The sequence below is a fragment of the Anguilla rostrata genome, chromosome 11 (assembly GCF_018555375.3).
Source record: "Anguilla rostrata isolate EN2019 chromosome 11, ASM1855537v3, whole genome shotgun sequence".
NCBI lineage: Eukaryota > Metazoa > Chordata > Actinopteri > Anguilliformes > Anguillidae > Anguilla > Anguilla rostrata.
In genome coordinates this window covers 25,812,880-25,833,893 of record NC_057943.1, presented here as the reverse complement: position 1 = coordinate 25,833,893, position 21,014 = coordinate 25,812,880, and the positions used below count along the sequence as shown (strand labels likewise).

General features: G+C 44.8%; 2 protein-coding genes across 4 annotated transcripts; both read left to right on the top strand.

Annotated features, from left to right (window-relative positions):
- The first annotated feature begins 632 nt into the window (after positions 1-632).
- dnajc22 (DnaJ (Hsp40) homolog, subfamily C, member 22) lies at positions 633-5,485 on the top strand. Its single transcript, XM_064299018.1, has 3 exons — positions 633-1,185; positions 3,263-3,555; positions 4,548-5,485. The coding sequence occupies exons 1-3, from the start codon at positions 633-635 to the stop codon at positions 4,728-4,730; spliced, it is 1,029 nt and encodes a 342-aa protein (XP_064155088.1). The 3' UTR covers positions 4,731-5,485.
- Positions 5,486-5,805: 320 nt separating this feature from the next.
- On the top strand, positions 5,806-20,812 carry LOC135234411 (zinc finger protein Eos-like). Of its 3 annotated transcripts, none has more exons than XM_064299015.1 (8): positions 5,806-6,825; positions 10,170-10,224; positions 10,485-10,589; positions 10,955-11,242; positions 12,864-13,031; positions 14,819-14,959; positions 16,119-16,226; positions 16,689-20,812. In XM_064299015.1, exons 2-8 carry the CDS (start codon positions 10,185-10,187, stop codon positions 17,567-17,569), a joined length of 1,731 nt encoding a protein of 576 aa, XP_064155085.1. In that variant the 5' UTR covers positions 5,806-6,825; positions 10,170-10,184; the 3' UTR covers positions 17,570-20,812. The 3 variants fall into 3 exon arrangements, with proteins under 3 accessions (XP_064155085.1, XP_064155084.1, XP_064155086.1); XM_064299014.1 differs by lacking the exon at positions 5,806-6,825 and adding an exon at positions 8,897-9,952; XM_064299016.1 differs by lacking the exon at positions 5,806-6,825 and having other exon boundaries at positions 10,204-10,224; positions 10,969-11,242.
- The last annotated feature ends 202 nt before the right edge of the window (positions 20,813-21,014 follow it).

Sequence of the window (21,014 nt, the reverse complement as noted above, 5' to 3'; positions counted from 1 at the left end):
CTTAATGAAATCTCAAGAGAGCCAGTTGATTGCTGCAGAACGCCTTTTCGTTAAGGGAGTTTAGGCGATTTACGGAATTTCCAAACGGCAGGCATTGATTTCTAGACTTAACATTAATCGTTTCCAATTTTATGTTGTAGATTTTAATGGCGCTAAATGTCATCATTTCCCAACTACTGTAAACATTTAGGAAATGCAATACCGACCTAATAAGTATACTGACAATAGGTTAATATAGATCTTATCATGAATAAAGGTATTTTTTATTTGTAATAGACTCAAAGGAAACAGCTCTTAAGTTAGGCTGGTCATTGTTATTGAGTTATATTGCACTCCAAATAAACTGATTATCTTTAAGATTTTTCATTTTTGATGCATTTTTAAGTTAACTTCCATTAAGAAACATTATAGCATCTGCTACCATGAGGCACAGTAGAATGTTCAATGTTAAATCAACTGTAAATTTGATCCTTCTGTGACTCATAAACTGTTCAAGACAATACTGAGCATTTCCTGCCTGTGCTTTATTCCTGTAGGGGGTTTGTGGTTGGGTTCCAAAGGCTGAGAATAAAGTTGGATCACAGGGCAGAATGAAAGGTGTCCTGTAAAGCCAATGACCCAGGCATTCCTCCATGGCTAAGAGAGTGGTGACGGCATATGCCCTTTGGGCGCTTGGAGGTCCACTGGGCCTGCACCACCTGTACCTGGGGAGGGACAGCCACGCCCTGCTGTGGCTCCTCACCCTGGGGGGGTTTGGGGTGGGCTGGGCCCGGGAGTTCTTCCGCATCCCGTCATATGTTGGCGAGGCCAACCGGGAGGCGTCCAGAGGGACCCCGCAGCACCCCCAGGCCAGGCCCCCGCCCATGAGCCTGGCCCGCTTCGCCGGGCAGATCTGCGTGGGGATCTACTTTGGCACGGTGGCGCTGATCGGCCTGAACTCGCTCAGCTTCTTCTACCTGATGGTGCTGCCGCTGTGCGTGGGCGCGGGTGTCCACCTGGTCAGCGTCGCCGGCCACGAAACCTCCAACCTGCAGAAGACACTGACCGCCTGCCTCATCACCTCCCCCATCTTCTACGGCAGCGCTCTGTCACCCCTGCCCATCAGCCTGGCGGCCAGCGTCACCGCCGCCCAGCACCGGCAGTACAAACAGCCCCGGCCCGCCGGTGCCCCGCCCAAACCACTGGGTGAGACTGTCTGGGACTGAGTCTGCGAGACTCTGGGGGCCGGTTAGCAAGAACTTTAGCAGCGGTTTAAACTTAAGTGGCTAGTTTCCTAGACACGGACTAAGCCTAATCCTAGACTACAATACAAGTAAATGAAGATCTCCACTGAAAAAAGTTTTTTGTCTACAACTAGACTTAATCCATGTCTCGGAAACCAGCCCAAATTGTCAGGGCCTCTTAGTAGGCGTATCTAAGCACTTCCCCATGGGCTGGAAACAATCTACTAATACCAGAGGGTAGTGCATTATTAGCCACAGAAGTTGAAGGAGGGAGGGTTTCTGTCTGTAAGGTATCAGATGCATCATTACACAATAGACTCTTCTGGTCAATTGGGCGCCTGTGAACTGTTTGAGCCAACAGTGTAAAGGCCAATTTACAATTAGGTGACCAATGATTGGCTAATGGAGGTCGCTACCGCTAGTGTCCAACATTCCATCATCGCTCAACTTTGATATAGAATGCTGTCGTTCATGAAACGTATAAACACGTAGGCTCGTTGATGACTTTATACTTCCCTAAAGATAATTACAGGAGATGATAAAGTTCTATTATAATATTGTCATGACAACTTAGTCAGTGTTGGCGTCAAAGTTTAACACAATTTAAGTCTCAGTGATGGGTACAACGATGATTGTATGTCACTTTGGATAAAAGCATGCGCGTGCACTTATTGTACGTCACTTTGGATAAAAGCGTCTACCAAATAAATGTAATATAATGTAATGATAGTGACGACGGCAAATTGTCCATTGCTCTCGTATAAACTAAAAGTGATCGTGACTGACCATCATGGGGAAGACCATGTGACAATCTCTGGTGGTAACGATCATACATTACCTAATTGTAAACTGGCCTTAAGAAGTGAAGTCTTCTACACAACAATATTCTGTTACACCAGAAACAGCTTCTTTTTTTTGAATTAGATGAATTAGAGCACCATCATATATGTGCTATAATTCATCTTTACTTGTCTGAATCTCTAGAAGTGCCTTTGTTTTTAGCTGTCTCAGTTGTCTCAGTTGTGAGTTTCTCTCTAACAGTGACCCTCTCTGCCCCTTCCTCTATCTCTGTGGAAGTGCCTTCACACTACATTACATTTCCAGAGGTGGCAAATAATGTATTTTCTTTGTACTCACTTTGTTTACTGAAGTCCTCTGCAAATATGCCCATCTGGAAATGTTTTAGCGTTATCCAAGTGAATTTTGTCTGCCGTCTTATTTCTCTATGCAGGTCAGAAAACACAAATTCCCTGTAAAACATCCATGTTAAGGCTGTTCAGTTGGGGAATACATTCAGATTTCACACAAAAACTAAAAAGTCCACTTGTTAAGAAGAAATGCAAACATAAATCAGTTCTCTTAGATAGATGCAGTATATATGATAAAACAGTATATGGTAGATTTTTTTAGCTTTATTGGTTGACTTTTTCTTAACAACTTGTATAGCATGACTGAAATGGCAATCCTGTAAATCGTGTGCATTATGGGGAGAAATGACTGTGTTAAAATCCTCTTCATTTCACCAAAGCCTCTATGGGTTAAGCCATGCAGAGGAGGTTCCCAAGGTTAGGAGATCTGGCAGAATTCTGGAAAGGAGTGCTGTGTGAATATGCATATGCCTTACAGTGTTTATTTTTCCCATTATAGTTTCTTGATGACTACACTTGAGAATGTATGTAGTCACCATGATGATTTTTAAAGTAAAAAATGACATTTAGTAATTGTATAAATGTGCCACTTAGTAGCAAACTCTAATTCCAAATGACTTGCAACATATTACATACATTGAGTTGTTTGTATGTATCTGAATTTCATTAACATGGACAGTTGAAGCACAATTGAAACTAAACTTAATCATTATAAAAAAAGAAACGGTTCTGCTGCAAACCTATGCCATACTGAAAGGAAATTGTTTCACTTAGTACCCCTCCCCATCCTTCCTGCTCATCCTATTTTCTACAGTTGATTTCTGAGGTCTGCACATCCTTCCTCAAATTCTTTGTCTGTCGTTGTCCCCCCCCCCCCCCCGTTTTCCTCAGGCTCCCGTCTGTACCGCCTGGGCCTGGCCTGGCTGGCCTTCTCCGCCCCTCTGGGGTACTGCGTTTTCCACAACACCACCGCCACCCTGTACTACCTGTCGGACTGCGTGGCGGCTGTCCTGGACGCGCTGTGGTTCTTCCCCTGGCTGGGCGGAGCTCTGGAGTACCTCCTCCTGCTGCCGTACAGGATCCTGTGTGCTTTCACCGGGGGGGGCATAGCGGAGGAGTCCTGGAAGATGGTGCTGGAGATCCTGCTCCGGGAGTACAGCCAGAAAGAGAAGGAGGCGCTGAAGGTGAGCAGGGAGTGTGCATGTGTGTGTGTATGTGAATGTGTGTGTGTGTGTGTCAGCTGTGTGTGTGTGTGGATTTTTGTTGGTTTTGTGTGTGTGCAAGCATGTTTTGTTTGTGTGTACATCCGTGTGAATGCGCGTCTGCAGATTATTTTTATTTGTGTGTGTATTTGGGATTGTTTTTGTTTGCGTGTGTGAACTTGTCTGTGGACTGTTTTTGTGTGTGTCTGTGCTTCTGTGGATTGTTATTGTTTGTATGTATGTGGTCTTACATGTGTCTATGCATACGTCTGTGGATTGTGTTTGTGTGTGTGCATCTGCGGATTGTTTTTATCCGTGTGTGTGTCGAGAGAGGCTTGTCTGTATTGTACCTCACTGCCTGTTGTGTATTCACATGTTTATTCCCATGTCTGTGTGTGACATGTAATGTTACACATGATATAATCATATATATGATATGAAATTATATGTGATATGTAATAATATGCATTTTGCAATATACGGTTATATGAAGTGATTTGTGACAATATATGTAAAATAACACGTCATGATAAAATTGTATTATTATGATCACAAAGCACTATCTATAGAATGGGAAAGCCCAATATCTGCAGGTATGATCTAAAATCAGCTGCAGTGGTGGGGAAAGCATTATATTGTACAGACAATTAAACTGGAATTATTAACTCTTTTTCCTTAAGAGGGCAACTCCAAAAACTTTCCCTGCAACCCTGGGCATTGACTTTGAGTATAGGGAAAGAACGCCCTCTACAGGACAATCAGCACTTCTTCAGTTGTTTTCTTACAATTTTAGGTGGTCTCCAAATCAAGTGCTACCAGAGTTTAGATTTTGTAGCTGCGAGATGGATGTGGGTGAAGTGATTTTATGAATTTCTAAAGACTCTTACCTGTGGCGGGGCAATGCTCTTAGTTTGTTCTGTGTCCGTCAGTCCTTTTGTCTTGCATGAGAGGTTGTGCGTCATGTTGTGCTTCAGGTGCTTTTGGTCAGCGAGGAGGCCTCTCTGGAGGAAATAACACACAGCTACAGGGAGCTGGTTAAAGTGTGGCACCCGGACCGCAACCACGACCGGGCCGAGGAGGCCCAGCAGATGTTCATCCAGATCCAGGAGGCTTACGAGACCCTGCTGCGACGCCACAGGGCCTTCCACCGGAAGTAGCCCAATTTCCCCACAAACAGACCTGATTGGACTCTTAAATGTAGTATGTGGGCTTCCGGCTGTTTTAAGCATATATTGTATAATTATAATCATTTACATTTTTAGACTACTTTTTATACCTGTTTTTCCTTTAGTTTCCAATTTGGAATGGCCAGTCGTAGGTGTTAGAACACACAGGAACGCATAATAACACAAGCTATTCAGCCCATTTACGGCTGCTGTTTACGCATAAACTAGAGAGTATCCAGCACTGAATTTCACCTGGACTTGAACACCCCTGAGGGTCATTGACTGCACTCGTCCCATCACTCCGACACCCTCCAATAGAATGGGATGGTGTGACCTAACTAGAATGCTATATGCAGCCAGCCAACCATTGCTTGTTTTTATTGTCTAAAATCAGAGCTACACGGTAGTGGAGGACTGCACCACTTTTGCAGCTGCCATAGGCAGACCGCAGGCACCTGATTGGCCTTGCATTGAAAAGGTATTACTAAAAGATGTATTGACTTCAATTCAGAGAGAGCATTTCAATAGTGTGCTGTTTGATCAGAGGTCAAATGACTATTTTAAAACAAACCACATAAAGATAATAGAAATGAGAAATCCAGTGCAGAATCAAAGTCTTTCACTGTGAATATGCAACAGCATAGATATCTGTAGGGGGGGGAAGTCATGTTGCTACTGAATGTCTTCACAAGACTGCATCAAGTTGTAATAAATAAATATGTAAATTAATAAATAATTTAAAGTTGTTTTTTTGCCACATTGATTGGCCAGATGGAAAATATTTAGGAGTGGGTAGGTTAGTCACAATTGTAAGAAGATATTAAACCAGACCAGATGTGATGGCAGGTTCCTGTATTACTACAAATTCTTCTGAAGACTCACATGATTTTTTACCAAGAATGACTTCAGCACAAGGCGAGGACTGAACAAAACTCACAACATACTGATTAACAAGCACTATTAACACAATGAAAACACATTGGATCCCTGGCTTAAAAATGAAAGGCTAGAGGGGTTGCCAAACAACCACCTGACTGGAATTGCCAATCCCTCGATATGCCAATACCACGTGAAGAATTTAAGTTTCACAAGTAGCTAGACAGTTGCCATTCACTGGCCGCCTACGTAATTACCGATTTGAACTGAAACCTGGACCACGGCGGATACCTAGAAAAAGAGTTTGCACCATGGCCAAATGGTGTCTTGCAAATTACACTCAAATTATTTCTGCTTGGCACTATGTTGTTTTTACTTGAAATGTGTTCAAAATCCTTACTTTAATTGCACTTGACATGGGCCCTACGGTAGGCGTGCATACAGAGTAATATAAATGGACACAGTAACGACAGCCAGCCGTCAGCTAATGATCAACGCTCGCTCGCTTTGATGCGGTAGCCCACTAACGTGGCAAGCTTGCTACCTCGTTCAGTTAAAGTGTTTAACGATTAACTGAAGAAAGCTAACAGAACCAGAATCTCCCTTCTTTCTTGTCCTTGGTTTTGTCTTAGTCTAAAAAATATGAGGCTTTCATATTTTCATTTAAAATGCATTTTAATATATACTGGGGTTTTTCACCTCAACACCTCACTAAACAGAATGTCAAATATTTTTTAAAATGTAATGAGCGCTGTTTTATTAACGGAAAAACTATCTAACTCGTACATGTCGCTTCCTAATTGAATTACTTTTTTATTGAAGCTATGCAGCGGATACTGCGACACAGCACATGTATCTACATTTAAAATGAAGGTTTAAAAAAAAAACTTGTTGCATAACATAGAGCTCAAGAGGGTCACAAAAGTATCACCCCGATTGTCGCTCGTCAACTTTCATACTGTTCGCAGTTCTACTTGAAGCACGACGCAACTGCAGTCGTTCTCCACTTCTGTCCAACATCGATGTATTCGACAATCATTGGCGATCGGGGATACTACAGTGGAATTATGGATTGTTAGGGGCTGTATCCCGGTGTGGGACCGGAAGTTGTTTGGTGTTCCAGGTAAAAGCTCCCGGAGATGCTGCCCTCTCCAGAGAAAACAAACTGAGACCCAGACACATAAATCCGTCAATCGGAGTCCATCGCCAGGTAAGGCAAATGGAACGCAGAATGAAGCTTATATGTTTAAGAGGAACGAGAGTGCTGTAAATCGGTAGTAGCTAACAATAATAAGACTAGCTGCTGAGCTAACTTGCATCGGTCTAGCGGTGGGTGCCATAGCAACGGCGCAAAAGAAACATTATCCACAGCTTTTCGCAGACAATGCAATTAATTATAGCTATAGCTCGTTTGCTACTGCGGCAAGGGAGTGACAAAACCTGTCAATCGAAATTCAATATGACTTTAATCGCTACTTGTGATTAACTCCATGCGTAAAAACTGCCAGGTTGTTTTGCTGGCTATCGTTACTGTAGCTCGCGTGACAGGTTCGGTGGTTCGGCAGCTCGAGACGAATTAGGCAGCCTGTCGTAATTTCTTGAGAGCTTGCTACCACCTCGCCAAATAAATCGCTAAATAGACAATGAGATAATAGCTGATGTTACTTTCATGGTCAAGTCTATTCAAAAATATGTTTCGTCGTGTTCATTGACTATAATTACCAACTGTCTGGCTTAGTCAAGTTTCCTGTTGAAGTTGGAAGTTGCAGTAGCCAGTCAGATGGCTATGTCAGGTAGATTTGACAGATTTTCACATGTTGACTTGACTGGGTTACATAATATTAGCTAGTTAGACATCTTGTTGGTTTATTAATTCATGGCTCACGTTCTAGCTGACCAGGTTAACGGTTATGCAACTGGGTGAGGACATTTTTCATATATCGTTCCTTCTGCCAGTGAAGTTACGTCCCTCTTTTTAATTTAAGTGGTCTTTCAGGTTGCACGATTGGAACTAAAGTACATTGCAAAAGACAGAGACCACCCTTTCAAGTGATGTATTTTTCACAATGTCAGAAAATAATACAGTAAATGTATATTTAACAAACTTACAGGAAGCCTCTACAACTATGTACAATATCATATGTTTCAGTTTTTTTGACAGCTTCACATCTTTTCAGACCCATAGCATTGAGGAAGGATTGACAGAAACACCTGTGGATTTCTTCAGATCTGAAGCAAGAGTGCAGCCTGATTTCCCCCCCCGTCTACCAGTTCTTGCACTGTTGTTAGGAGTTCCATTCATCTGTAAAATTGTTTGAACTTCAGTTTTTGAAACTTTTGTTTTTTTTCACTTATTTTCCTTTGACTTTCACGTTGCTTATTCAGTTGAATTTTCATAGCCTATATGTAATCTCATCAGACATATCACATTTAGCCATTTAGATGTACATGACAAAGAAATCTGCAAGGCAGCTACAGTGTGTTTTGGTAGTTGTTTGTTTAAATGTTATAGTTACTTTTAAAGGCAAAAGCTTCTAACATAGCATCATTGGACACTTTTATTGACAACATCAGGTGGGGGGACATGTTTGTAACTCATTTGTTTATTGGAAGGGTGAAAGGCTTAAAGTGGTAGTAGGGTACACAAAATAATATACTGTGTTCAAATAATGATAGATTTGACAATATATGTAGCGGTGGAGGCTTTTCTGTAATTTCCTGTTATATAGACATTTCCTGCATTATTGTCTGACATTGAAAAAATATATTGCACTAAATGGCTGATTGAACTGGAAATAGAATAATTGAAAGGGTGGTCTCAGAATTTTGCTCAGTACTGTAAATTTGGTGTATTGGTTAGTAAAAGTTTTAGTGAGCTAAGGAATCTGTTTGCAAATACAGGAACTTATTTTGCTCCTGACTAACTGTTCTTAGACTCACACTTCTGGCTACACAGTTACTGATTCTGAGAAGTACCCTTTTCTGTTACTGCTACGCTTATGTACTTCATTTTTAAGTTGCTCTGGATAAGAGTCATCTCTAAATTAAGTTATTGTAATTCAGTTTAGTGGTTATTACATTACATTTTTGGAGTCTGGTAAATTATTAATATTATTTTCTTATTCTGGTATTATTTGGGCCAGTAGTCTATATTTTGTTGGTGCCAGGGCATGCTGGTAATAGTAACCACTCAGGCAATCAATGTCTACTTTATGTACTGTAATCTCCTCATTCCCCCTGTGCAGTGTTACCTAAAGCGATGGATGAGAACCCTTTTTGGGCATGCGTGAATTTGGAAACGTGTGTGACTTTGTGAGATTTCCACGAGGGCGTGTAGGTTCCTCTGGAAAATGCCTTGTCTGTTATTGTCTGGGGGTTTCAAAGGTTACGTTTCCACAACGTTTCCAGCAGACGGCAGCCCACTTGGCTAACTCGCCGGGTGCCAATTTGTCTAGGAGAGAGCGCTGTCATAAACCTTAAATCAGCTTGGTAGGCATTAGGGTGACAGGTCTGCCTTTCCGCTAAGTCTTTCTGTTTTATTTATTTGCTGTTTGTTTCACCCTCACTCTCACTCACATTCTCTCTCTCTCTGTGTCTCAGTTCAGTTCCATTCAGTTAATTTAAGTTCACTTCATTTGGCTTTGTTGATTTGCCAATACATCTGTATTTCCAAAGCTTATGCTGAAAAAACAAATAACAAGTAAAAATGTGAATAATAACAAAACATGGCTGTATAACTATACAATAAAAAATGTTTTATTTTGTTTTTGTATTGCTTCAATGCTCTTTACCTCCCTACCTTTCATTCATCTTTCTCTTTTCTGTTTGTTCTGCTGTTCTCACAAACCCAATTCCCCTCATTTCTTGCTTTTCGCACTTTTCCCCCCAGTTTTTGACGAACGTCTATGCTCATGTCAGAACGAGGCGGTTTCTCTGTCTTCTCGCCCCCTTGTTCTCAGTATTTCCTGGTTGTGGGTTTGAGAGAGGGAGGAGAGAGGGCCGCAGGGGTGTGCGTGTGCCTCCTCTTGCCCCTATAAGTGGCGTGTGGCGCGTTCACCTGTGCGCCAGCTCACCAGGCAGTGATTTCACAGAGACGAAGACATAGTCAGTTACAAAAAATAAAATAAAACAAACAGCAAAAAAAAGAGACAAAAACCCGAGGCAGACAAACGGACACAAAGGCAAAATCGAAGAACAATTTGAACAAAAGATCGCGACAGAACAACTAAAAAGAGAGACAAAGAGAGACAAAGACTCACTGAGAGAGCAGAGGCAAAAGGGTTTAGGTTTAAGAAGAACCAGTACCATCAGCCATGAACCGCAGTCATTTTGGCGACGTGAGTATCCTCAGGCTGGCTTTGATAGTGGGGTTTTTGGCTGGTAGTGGCTTTCACTGTGTTAATGGCCTTGCAGTACAGCATAGGAAGATTCCGAAGGTGAGGATATAGGTAACTCTGGTGGAGCAAAAAAAAAAAAGAAGCTTTTAGACAATAGAGAATGTGGTCACATGACCTCTCTGATCCCTCTGTCCATCTCTGTTTGTCTGTCCCTTAGTCAGCTGGTGTGAGAATGAATGCTGACAACTGCAATGGCCGTTCTTATGTGTCAGGTAAGAACAACAATCAACTGAAGTGTGTGTATCTGCGTGTGTCTAATTCCAGATACTACGGTCCATTTATTCTGTGTGTGTTCGTGAGTGCATGTGATACGTAACTGATCACAAGAAGGTAACTAGGTAAAATACTTGTTGCCGATGTGTTATGAGACGCACAGCGTGTGTTAACTGTGAGTGTTTGCTATGTATGCGCGTAATTTCACATATTATGGTTCATTAACTGTGCGTGTGTGCGCATGTGTGTGTGTTTGCAGGCAGCGGAGACTCGTCGATGGAGAGGGAGTTCTCAGGGGGACTAGGGGGGCCTACAATGAGCACTCTGAACAGCCAGCATTCCTCCCCAAGCCGCTCCCTCAGTGGTCAGTACACACGCGAACACACACACACACACACACACACACACACGCAGATACACAAACACACACACACACACACACACACAAACACACACATGCAGACTGTTAATTATTGTATATTTATATTTACTGTTGCTTTAAGACGTACCGATTAATCCGTTTACTCGGAACTGTGTCATGGTATTTAGAATTAAGCATGCTGATTCGGTCATAATCCATGTAATATAATCACTGAGGTGAAACATAAACTATAAAAGGCATTCTCTGCTGAGCATCTAATGAGAAAATGAACAGTATAAAGTAATGCACTGGCTGTCTGTCTGTCTCCCTCTTTCTCTTTACTTTTCTCTCTGTCTCTGTCTGTCCAGCAAACTCCATCAAGGTGGAGCTGTACAGCGATGATGACCCAGGCTCCGCGTTGCGACCGCAGGGGAGAGGGGGGGAGAGGGAGGAGGGATGGAAGGAGGAGAGAGAGGAGAAGATGGAGGGAGAGGAGGAGGAGGAGGGCCAGGAGTCGGCAGGAGGAGAGGGGGCCAGCCCCAAGCCTTCCTCCCCGGGGCCGATCCGCCTGCCGAACGGGAAGCTCAAATGCGACGTGTGCGGGATGATCTGCATCGGACCCAACGTGCTGATGGTGCACAAGCGCAGCCACACAGGTGGGGGCACGGGGAACGGGGATTTGGGTGTGGGGAAGGGGAGCTGGTTTGGAGAGACTTGGACTTAACTATCCATTCATTAAGGAATACATTTTCTTCGTCTTAACAGAAACAAATCAAGCCATTGTAAGTAACAACGTAATCTGGAGAGCTGAAATTGATTTGTCATTCCAGTAAAAGTGAATAAAAATGTTATATGGAGCGTTACAAATGGCAGTATAAAGAGGGTTCTTTTTTATTTGGAAGTCGCTTCTCTTGCATTTGCAAGCCAGTCTGTATAAGAGTGTCTTCTGGTAAATGAATGTAATTTAAGATCATTTTCTGGGTTAGCGGATATTTTGACTTGAATTTGAATCATGGAGCAATCTCTTTGTTAAAATAAGGTGTATGTAAATGTTACGTTCTCTAAAGTTTTAAAGGAGAATTCTGGGATACACGGTGGTTGAAAATGCCCCTTTGTCAGAACCTGTCATGCCTGCCTGGACTGTAGCAGTGCCCTGAGCCTGGCTCATGCGATATGAATCATTGTTGGTTAGCTTACGGTACACGCAGTTACCCATGGGGGCTTTGCTTGTCATAGCTTATGCACTGAGGAAACGTGGGGCTTTGAGCTCTTCTGGGGCCGAATCGTGGTGCCGCCAAAATACTGTGTAATGTTATGTTAGGAGAGACGGGCAAAAGCGCTTGCTCTGACGCAGAAGTAACCCTTCACTAACTAGACTGCAATTAATTAGTCAGGCATACAGGTAGCCCCCCGGCATGCAAACCTCCACAAGCTTTTGCACAGATCTTTCATTGTGCCACGTCTTTCACAGTGCCAGTTCACAGTGCCAGATTTTCGCTGAAGGAGTGCAGAAAAGCACAGTTGACGTGTCCAAACGGGTGTTTGAGTCTGCAACTTTTTTGATACAGTTCCCTCACTACCACTGCTGTCAATCATTACCTGAGATTTAAGAATGGCTCCAATATTGGCACGTGTACCACAAACCTAAATCCAAGAATAATTACATTTTTAGTATCATCAGCTTACTTAAACATAATCATTTTGAAGAAAGATGACTTGAGATTGTTTCAAATAATATTTTCTGTATCAGATTTCACTCTCTGCCTTTGTCTTATTCAGTGTAGAGAGAGAGATATTTTCACTTTGATTTAGTTCTGTACGAACAGTGCCCATTCCACCTGAACCCAAGTTCAGTAGAAGTTTACAGCAAGACGGTATTTTATGGGAAAACAAATTTTCAGTTTATATCTGGCTACAATGTGGAAAATTCCCAGATTTCACTGAACGTCTGACCTATGATAGTCATGAAACTTTCCCTGGAAAGTTTTAAAAAGTCTGGGGTGGCTTCCAAAGCTTGTGTCAATGTACATCAGAAGCATCAAACTCTGTTCCTGTAGGGGAGCTGTGATTGTTTTTCCTAAAATTGCGCGTGCGTGCGTGTGTGTATGCTGGTGTCCGTGTGTCTGTCCGTGTGTGTCTGCGTGTATGCTGGTGTCCTTGTGTGCGCGTGTGTGTATGCTGGTGTCCGTGTGTCTGTGCGTGTGTGTATGCTGGTGTGTGTGCATGTGTGCGCGTGTGTGTGTGTGTGTGTGTGTGTGTGTGTGCCTGTGCTGGCAGGTGAACGGCCCTTCAAGTGTAACCAGTGTGGAGCCTCCTTCACTCAGAAGGGGAACCTGCTGCGGCACATTAAGCTGCACTCTGGGGAGAAGCCCTTCAAGTGCCCGTACTGCTCCTACGCCTGCCGCCGTCGGGACGCCCTGACCGGACACCTCCGCACCCACTCCAGTGAGAGCGCGACCGCCGTGGGGCGCTGGGGGGGCGGGGGGCGATGGAGAGGTGCAGGCACCAGTATACACCTGGCTCATTGTTAGGGATGTGAATAATTTGCTGAGTCGTCAATTGTCACTCGCAAGTGTGACATGCATGTCCACTATTTAAATAATCGAAAATCTTTTTTTCTTTTTAAAATCTTAAAACCGTTAGTAAAGACAGAACGAAGGATCAGCAAGTGTTACCGAGGCTACTGCTCTAAAAGGGTGATAGAGGGAGAGGCGGGGCTTGTTCTCATTCACTTTACTGTCAGTTGAAAAGATGGCCAGCTTGCAAAAGAGTGCCATGTCGAATGATTTTGAAAAGCTCAATGAAAAAACTGCTCAGTGCAAAATATGTGCTGCCCACCTAAGAACCAAACATCTGAGGCCACAGCTAATTAGCACCCAGCTTTGTAGTGAGACCCCATCAGTCTGACGGTATAGAGCTGGACCAGGCTGGCTCATTATACCCCTTGTTTCCTCTGTTCAGCTCCAAACTGAAATAATGTTGACAGGTATATATGCTGTGTGCAAATGGGCGAGCAGCATACCCTCATTCAGAAAATGGCCTCATAAACACCTGGCTGCTTTAGCTCTCATAAACAGGCCACTGTTTTAATCTTTGACGGCGAACAGGTGCTGAGCCCCTTCAGACACAAGTGAATTACAGTGGCATAGAAAACAAACTAGGCGGTGGATCACCAGGACTCTGGGTTAGAGAACCATTCAATCAGACACACAAGGTGGTTGCATACATTCCAGGTGTCTGACAATTGCAGGTTCTGGCCCGCAGGCCGAATGTATGCCTTGTTTCAGTGAATCTTCTTGTTTTCAGCTGCTCTCGGTGCTCCCCTGGATAAACTGTGCAGTAAATATCAGATTTGACTGACTGAAAGTGGGGACTAGGCAGGAATTGGGGGTGTTGGTCGAGTTGGGTCGGAATATAGTGGCCATGTTTGTCCGAGGGCTCGACAGCGTGCCGGATGGAGAAGTGGATCGGCCCGGCTGGGTCTCTCACAGGTAGCAGAGTGCAGGTGCACAGGCCACAGTGCTGCACCACATATGAATGACATTTAAATATGTTCAAAACAGGAAATCCTGTTGATGTTTTGAAAATTAATGAAGATTTCACAGGCGCCGGGCGTGACTGCGGCCTGCCTGCTGCACGGGGCCCGGATTGGGCCCCGCGCCGCCGGTGTAAACCAGAAATGCACCAGTTCTCAGAAAGAGAGGTGCGGATTTTTGGGCGGAATGACGGAGGGGCGGGCTGTCTCTCCGGGGGGGGCACCTTCCTGGCAGCGGGTTAGAGTTACGCAGGAAGGGCGCCGGTGAACGTCACAGGCGAGTTCCGAGCGGCCGTTTCGGGGAATCGTGACGAGAGGCGAAACCTAGCTTTTCGATGGAAAACGGAGAGAGAAGAAAAGATGACGGAGTGTCTTCCGAACTAGATCTCCTCCGGAAATCCCGGAATCATAGGGTTTTTTACCCTGTGTGTTTGGCTCTTGACTTATTTATTTTATTGACAGATGTCAATTTATCTTGTTTTTTATTGAAACATAATGGGTTTTATAATGGGAACATAATGTAAAATGAACTGAAGATATTCACTCTGTGTGCAGTAAAAGATGGTATACTTTGTATTTACATATATATGTGTGTATGTGTATGTACTGCTGTATGATGTGCATGTATGTGTTTGTTACACCCCCTCTCTCTCTCCGTCTCCCTGTCGCCTGCTCCCTCTCCCCCTCTTTCCCTCAGTGGCGTCCCCCATCGTGGGAAAGCCGTATAAGTGCAGTTACTGCGGCCGCAACTACAAGCAGCAGAGCTCACTGGAGGAGCACAGAGAGCGCTGCCACAGCTACCAACAGAGCCTGGAGTCCCAGAGCAGCCATACGCAGGGTAACACACACACACACACACACACACTCACACAGAGTAATACACACACACACACACACACACACACACACACACACTTACACAGGGTAACACACACACACACACACACACACACACTCTCACACAGAGTAACACACACACACACACACACTCTCACACAGAGTAATACACACACACACACCACACACACTCACTCACACAGAGTAATACACACACACACACTCACACAGAGTAATGCACACACACGCACTCACTCACACACACACACACTCACACACACACACACTCTCACACAGAGTAATACACACACACACTCACACAGAGTAATGCACACACACGCACTCACTCACACACACACAGGGTAATACACACACACGCACTCTCAGACAGAGTAATACACACACACACTCACTCACACACACGCAGGATAATACACACACACACATACACAGACACACAGGATACACAGGGTAATATATGTGTGCGCACACACACACACAGAGTAAGACACACACGCGCAAGGTAACACATACACACTCACACGCACAAACACGCATACGTAAAGGGTAACGCACACCTACAGGTACAGTAACTGCCAAAATAAAGGAGACAACCATGGTATCTCTCTTTGTTCTCGACAGACTGTTGATGGAACTGCTTGCTCGTGGCCTAGTTTGATATTTCCAGTCACCTGATTCCGAGTTGCTCATCCTTTTGGCCTTGTATCTTGAACTTAGAAACGGACATCACGGTTGAGGACTGCACTTTCGACTGTGTGCTTTTGTTGATGTCTTTTCCTCAAACGTCCATGCCAACATCACCTTAGCCACTGCTCCATATGAAATGTCAGCATGCTCAACAGTCTTAGCTGCTGAAGCTCCTGCCAGACATGCCTGAACAACCACTCCTCTTTCAGAGTCACTGAGATCTTCCCTTCTAGCAAAGAAAATGGGAAGCTGAGCCTGCCCAACGTTTTCATACACAACCATAAGCATACTGGGATGTTAATTGCACTCAGGCACCACATCGGAGTGGAAGCACCTGCTTTATCAGTATACTTGTATACCTCACATGTTTAATTTTTTGGCAGTTTGTACATACAGTCACACGCCCAGGGTAATACTTGAACAGTAATGAAGGCTGGCTCTGTCCTGTACAGGCGAGGACTTGGAGCTGATGCAAGACCCTCTGATACAGTCACCCTTCATCGACAGGCTGGCCAACAGCATCACCAAACGCAAGAGGACCACACCCCAGAAGTTTGTGGGTGAGTGTGTGCGTGTGCATGGCTCTGCTTCGGAGGAAAATGCGTTGTGTAGCACCAGCCGAATCTGAACACTGTGGGTAGAGTAGAACCTCAGATACAAACCTCAGAGACTGACTGGTCTGCTGAATGGGTATGAAACTACATGTATATGCAGTTACAGAATGAGATGCCTATTTTCAGAATTAGCATACAGTTACAAAATAACGTTCTGATCACTGAAGGATTAAGACTCTTAATATTGGTGTTTCAGTTCTGTATGACCTCCATTAGGAATGTTTTAAGATTCTACTACAGAGATCTCAGATTCAGTTCCTAGAGGGATGCAGTGTCCAAGAGACACGGCGAGGAAATGAGATTAAGACCCCTGTACTACTGTATACTGTGTTTAAAAGGCAGACATGCCCTTTTCCATGTGTTGAGTTGGTCAGTAATCAGTAGTGTGTGTTTGTGTTCTTTGCAAAGGAGAAAAGCACATGCATCTCAACATGGCCGACACCCCTTATGAGCTGAATCCCACCCTCGACAAGGTGGGAGACGCACTTGGCCCCCAGCACCAGGGGGTGGACTCCGCCCACTTTGCAGGGGTCGGAGGGGAGTACCTCAGTGGACAAAGCGGTGGCAGTGGGGGCCCAGAACCCCGCCGGTCGCTGCGGTTACCCCACCCCCACGTGGTCACCTGCCTGTCCGAACTCACCCCCGTCATCAGCTCCATCTACGGCCAGCTGGGGTCCCTGGGACCGCGGGGAGACTGCGCCGGGGGCGGGGCCGGCTTGGGAGGCGTGGTCTCGGGGTTAGGTGGGCGGGAGGCGGGAGAGGGCCACGAGGACCTGCCCCACCTGGGCCATAGCCATGCCCAGTCTCCCGGCAACAGTTGCCAGGGCTCCACGGACAGTGAGAGCATGGCAGGGGACCAGTGTGGCATCGCCGTTGGCAACTCCAACCACCACCACCACCCACACTACCCGCCCGCCCCTCCTCCTCCTCCCCCTCCTCCCCCACCACCGCAGCAGCAGCCACGCGGTCGGGACAGGCGCAGCCCCGCCCCCGCCAAAGAGAGGGACTGGGGGGAGCCGGAGCGGGACGAGGCCCACCCTGCGGCGGCCCCCCCGGGCTCGCCGGGCTCTTGGGGGCCGTTGCGGCTCCTGGATGGCGAGGGCCAGCCGGTGCGGTGCTACCGCTGCGAGCACTGCCGCATCCTCTTCCTGGACCACGTCATGTTCACCATCCACATGGGCTGCCACGGCTTCCGCCAGCCCTTCGAGTGCAACATCTGCGGCCACCGCAGCGCCGACCGCTACGAGTTCTCCTCCCACATCGTGCGCGGCGAGCACACGCTGGGCTGAGGGCGGGCCGAAGGGCGGGGAAGGGCGGGGCTACGCACGTAGAGAAGCCTGTGTTTGTTTGAGATTAGGATGAGTCCTAGTTTACTAAAATAGGGTTAAGACAGACCGCGACTGTATATCCACGTACTAATGGGTCCAAACGGGGAAGTAAATGGCTTGTGAGTAAAATGGAGCCGCTTAGTTATATACATTTATATGTCTCAGTCTGTCGTAACCCTGCTTTAAGAACCTAGAGACGAGTGGGTTTGATCTGCACCAGAGTCAGTGAGGTAGATGGGCGTTAGGAGTTGTGCTAAGTGTTGACTGTTGACTTTTGCAGAGGCTAACTGAGGGAGGGGTACCAATGCACATACAGGTGGGGCTGTCAAACCTCACCTCCAGCTTTTTGCTGATGGAGGCACACCCCATCACAACCCCCCTCCCCCCAAACTATTTTGTTTTGGTAAAGCACAACTATTTCGCCTCAGAAGTGCCTTTCTCCTGTGTGGTTGACCTTTGGCCTTTAAAGTTGTGGAAAGATTGTATAAATAGTGCTGCTGATGGAGAATCATTGTCAGGGGATTGGCTGGGAGGTTTACGGGGCTTCGGTCTGAGGGCTGGGTTTTTTTAGGCCTGGGGGGTCAGGGTTGCGGGGTTATGAACTACATGAACTATGCACTGGCCGGGTGGAAGCACAGATTCTAGTCTAATCTAGTTATTTCTGTGCTCTTAGCAGCGAAAGCTCTTTGAATCTGAAACATTCCAATTTGATACGTTTATGAATATTTATGTAGGGGGTGTGGTCAAGGACCAGTGCCCTCATATTTATGAAGTATAAAGGTAGTAGGAGCTAATCATTTTGATACTAGCAAGAATCTCTTGTTGGAGAGGAGCAGACACCCATTGCCTTAAAAGGAGTTGCAGAATATTGATTGAGCTCACATTACACAAATACCAAAATATAAATGCAGTTTCTGCTCTTTGGGCCCTAATAGTAGTAATATTTAGAATATGTTTTTTCTGCTGTTTGGTTCTTACATCCAATCGTGTCATTTTGACAATATTTTAGGCTTTCCGTTGTTTTCCACTGGGTGAGTTTGGCAGCGTGGTCATGGTGGACATTGAAACCAGCGGTCGGCCATGTTGGGGTCAGCCTCGTTGGGGTCGGCCATGTTGGGGTTGGCCTCGTTGGGGGGCCTGGGCTGTGATTTTCCTGTAGACAGTAACATAGTCCATTGCGTGACAATGCAGGTCAATGGGTAGCTTTAAAGCACTGGTGCAGATCAGATCACAGACTCATCTCAACAGACTGGGGCATTTTTGGGGGGTGGGGGTAGAGGGATGACCTCTGTGGAGGATTGCACTTTCTAATGTTCCTCATTGTTTTTTTATTTGTTTTTTTTAATTATTATTTGGGGGGGTGGTGTATCTTAATATTCAAACGCTTTAGGGTTAGAGGGCTTTTTTTGGAAGGGGCATAGGCAGAACCCATTTTATCCCTTTTGCACTGATTTATGACAAGTTGCTATTGAGATGAAATACAAAATAAACTCAATTTAAAACACGCAGAGAGAGTACAGAGGCGAGGAGCAGCAGGTGGGTTTTGAAAGGTCAAAAAAATAGAAAAACCCTCGGCTGTTTTCCGCTGCAAAGCACTGCATGGTTGCTACAGCAACAGAGCAGAGAAGTGGGCGGATGGCTGTTTGGGTACCTGTGCGCTTGTTTTGCTGTTAAAATGGGTTTGTTTACCTTCTGCACTCAAGTACTGCACTTCTGAGTCCTGGCGCAAGAGCCGTGCCTTGGATGTGCGACTGTGTTACTGGCCATTTTAACCTCCTCCTCTTCTCCTTTGCAAGAGTTCTTAGCCCACAGTCTGAGTTGTTTCACACATGATGCAGAAACAATTATTTGCTGAGGACTTGTGGGTAATGTAATTTTTGAAGTTCTACTGTTACAGTCTGTGCCTACATAAGCCCCTCTTTTTTAATGTATGTTCTTATGGCTTTAAAATGTGATTTTATCAAAAGGGGAAATGGCATATTTTGTGTAGTGGAGGGCATTTTTGGCACATATAATGTTTGATGGAAAACGCTGCAGTAGCACTTTAATTGCAAAAGGATATCCTTTCAAATGTAAAATAATAATCACGTAGAGGAAGGAATTCATAAGCACTAAAAGAATATCACAAAGATTTTTAAGGCTACTAGGCTAGTGTGCTACCAGCTGTGAAGCAAAATGATGGTAATGAGAGAATGTGTGTGTGAGTGTGTGTGTGCGCGCGCGTCTGTTCATCTGTCTCAGTCTGCCTTGGTGAATGTAAAACACCTTTTCCTTGCGATACCAGTGCAGTAATTTATATACTAAACAAGCTGTTGTTCCTTTTTTAAACAAAAGATGCATTTTGAACTTTGAAGGTCCTTTTAAAAATGTTTTTAGAAAATGTACAATATATTTGTTTGATTAGGAATGGTCGAGTGACCAAATATGCTGGGCACATCTGCTGTCGAATCAGCAGAGTCGAAGGGTGGGTATAAATATATATACACAAATACATACACACATCTGCAATATGTATGCAATGTGTGTGTGTGTGTAAGTTAATGATGAGTATAGTTATATTAAATACAAATGCACTTAGATGGCTGATATAACAAAGAATGAGTAAGAGATTAAGCCAGCCGTATGTGCGCGTGCGTGCGTGTGCATGTGCACGTGTACACGTGTGTGGAAGACTTGAGGAGACTGACCTGGTTCGCGCCGGTGGACAGTGGGGGCGGGGGGGCGGGGTTGGCTTCGTTCTGGCAGCAGATAACCCGTTAACCCCAGCCTGTGTTCTGTGCTTCTTTCTCTTTTCCTTTGGTTTGTTTGTGTGCTTTTTTCGTTGTTGTATATTGGATTTGGAATGTATTCAAATCCCACAGATGTATAAAAAGAGTTTTATATGAACTGTGAGCCGAGTCCCAGACGCTGCTCACGAACGGGAAGGCGGGGAGTCGAGCGCCACTGGCGTTGACGGGATTTATCACAAGCTCCACACCTTTTATTATTCTGCGTGAAAACACAAATTATATGACGGAGAAAGAAGTCTTTTACCTCAGATTTGTAATACGTCTACAACTGCCTCAAGTTTTTTGGAAAAGAGGCGTGGTTCCTGGAAGGTGTCATTTCCTTTTGTTCTTAAGGAGAAGCATATCCCAGTTGTCCGTTCACATAGTTTTTCATGTCTTATAAAAAATTGAATAAAGTAATATTTGTTGTAAAAAACAGACAATTTTTTTTTGAGTTGGCAGGAGTATGGTAAAGGTTTTTTCACTCATAATTATATGGTAACTCTCAGTTGTCTGATCAGACCTAAATGTTAAAAGATATCCCAGAGTGATGTGCTGATGCAGAAAATGGTCAAACTGATTTTTTTTTTAAAACAGTATGAAAAAAAGTGCTGTATTTTAAGCTAACAGACTTTACA

What these genes read in the sequence shown, in the direction of transcription:
- dnajc22 (XM_064299018.1), top strand. Translation starts at nt 633, where the DNA reads ATGGCTAAGAGAGTGGTGACGGCATATGCCCTTTGGGCGCTTGGAGGT. An exon ending in TGCCCCGCCCAAACCACTGG is followed by an intron (nt 1,186 to 3,262) that starts GTGAGACTGTCT and finishes CGTTTTCCTCAG; the next exon opens with GCTCCCGTCTGTACCGCCTG. An exon ending in AAGAGAAGGAGGCGCTGAAG is followed by an intron (nt 3,556 to 4,547) that starts GTGAGCAGGGAG and finishes GTTGTGCTTCAG; the next exon opens with GTGCTTTTGGTCAGCGAGGA.
- LOC135234411 (XM_064299014.1), top strand. Translation starts at nt 9,929, where the DNA reads ATGAACCGCAGTCATTTTGGCGAC. An exon ending in TGGCCGTTCTTATGTGTCAG is followed by an intron (nt 10,225 to 10,484) that starts GTAAGAACAACA and finishes GTGTGTTTGCAG; the next exon opens with GCAGCGGAGACTCGTCGATG. An exon ending in GCACAAGCGCAGCCACACAG is followed by an intron (nt 11,243 to 12,863) that starts GTGGGGGCACGG and finishes CTGTGCTGGCAG; the next exon opens with GTGAACGGCCCTTCAAGTGT.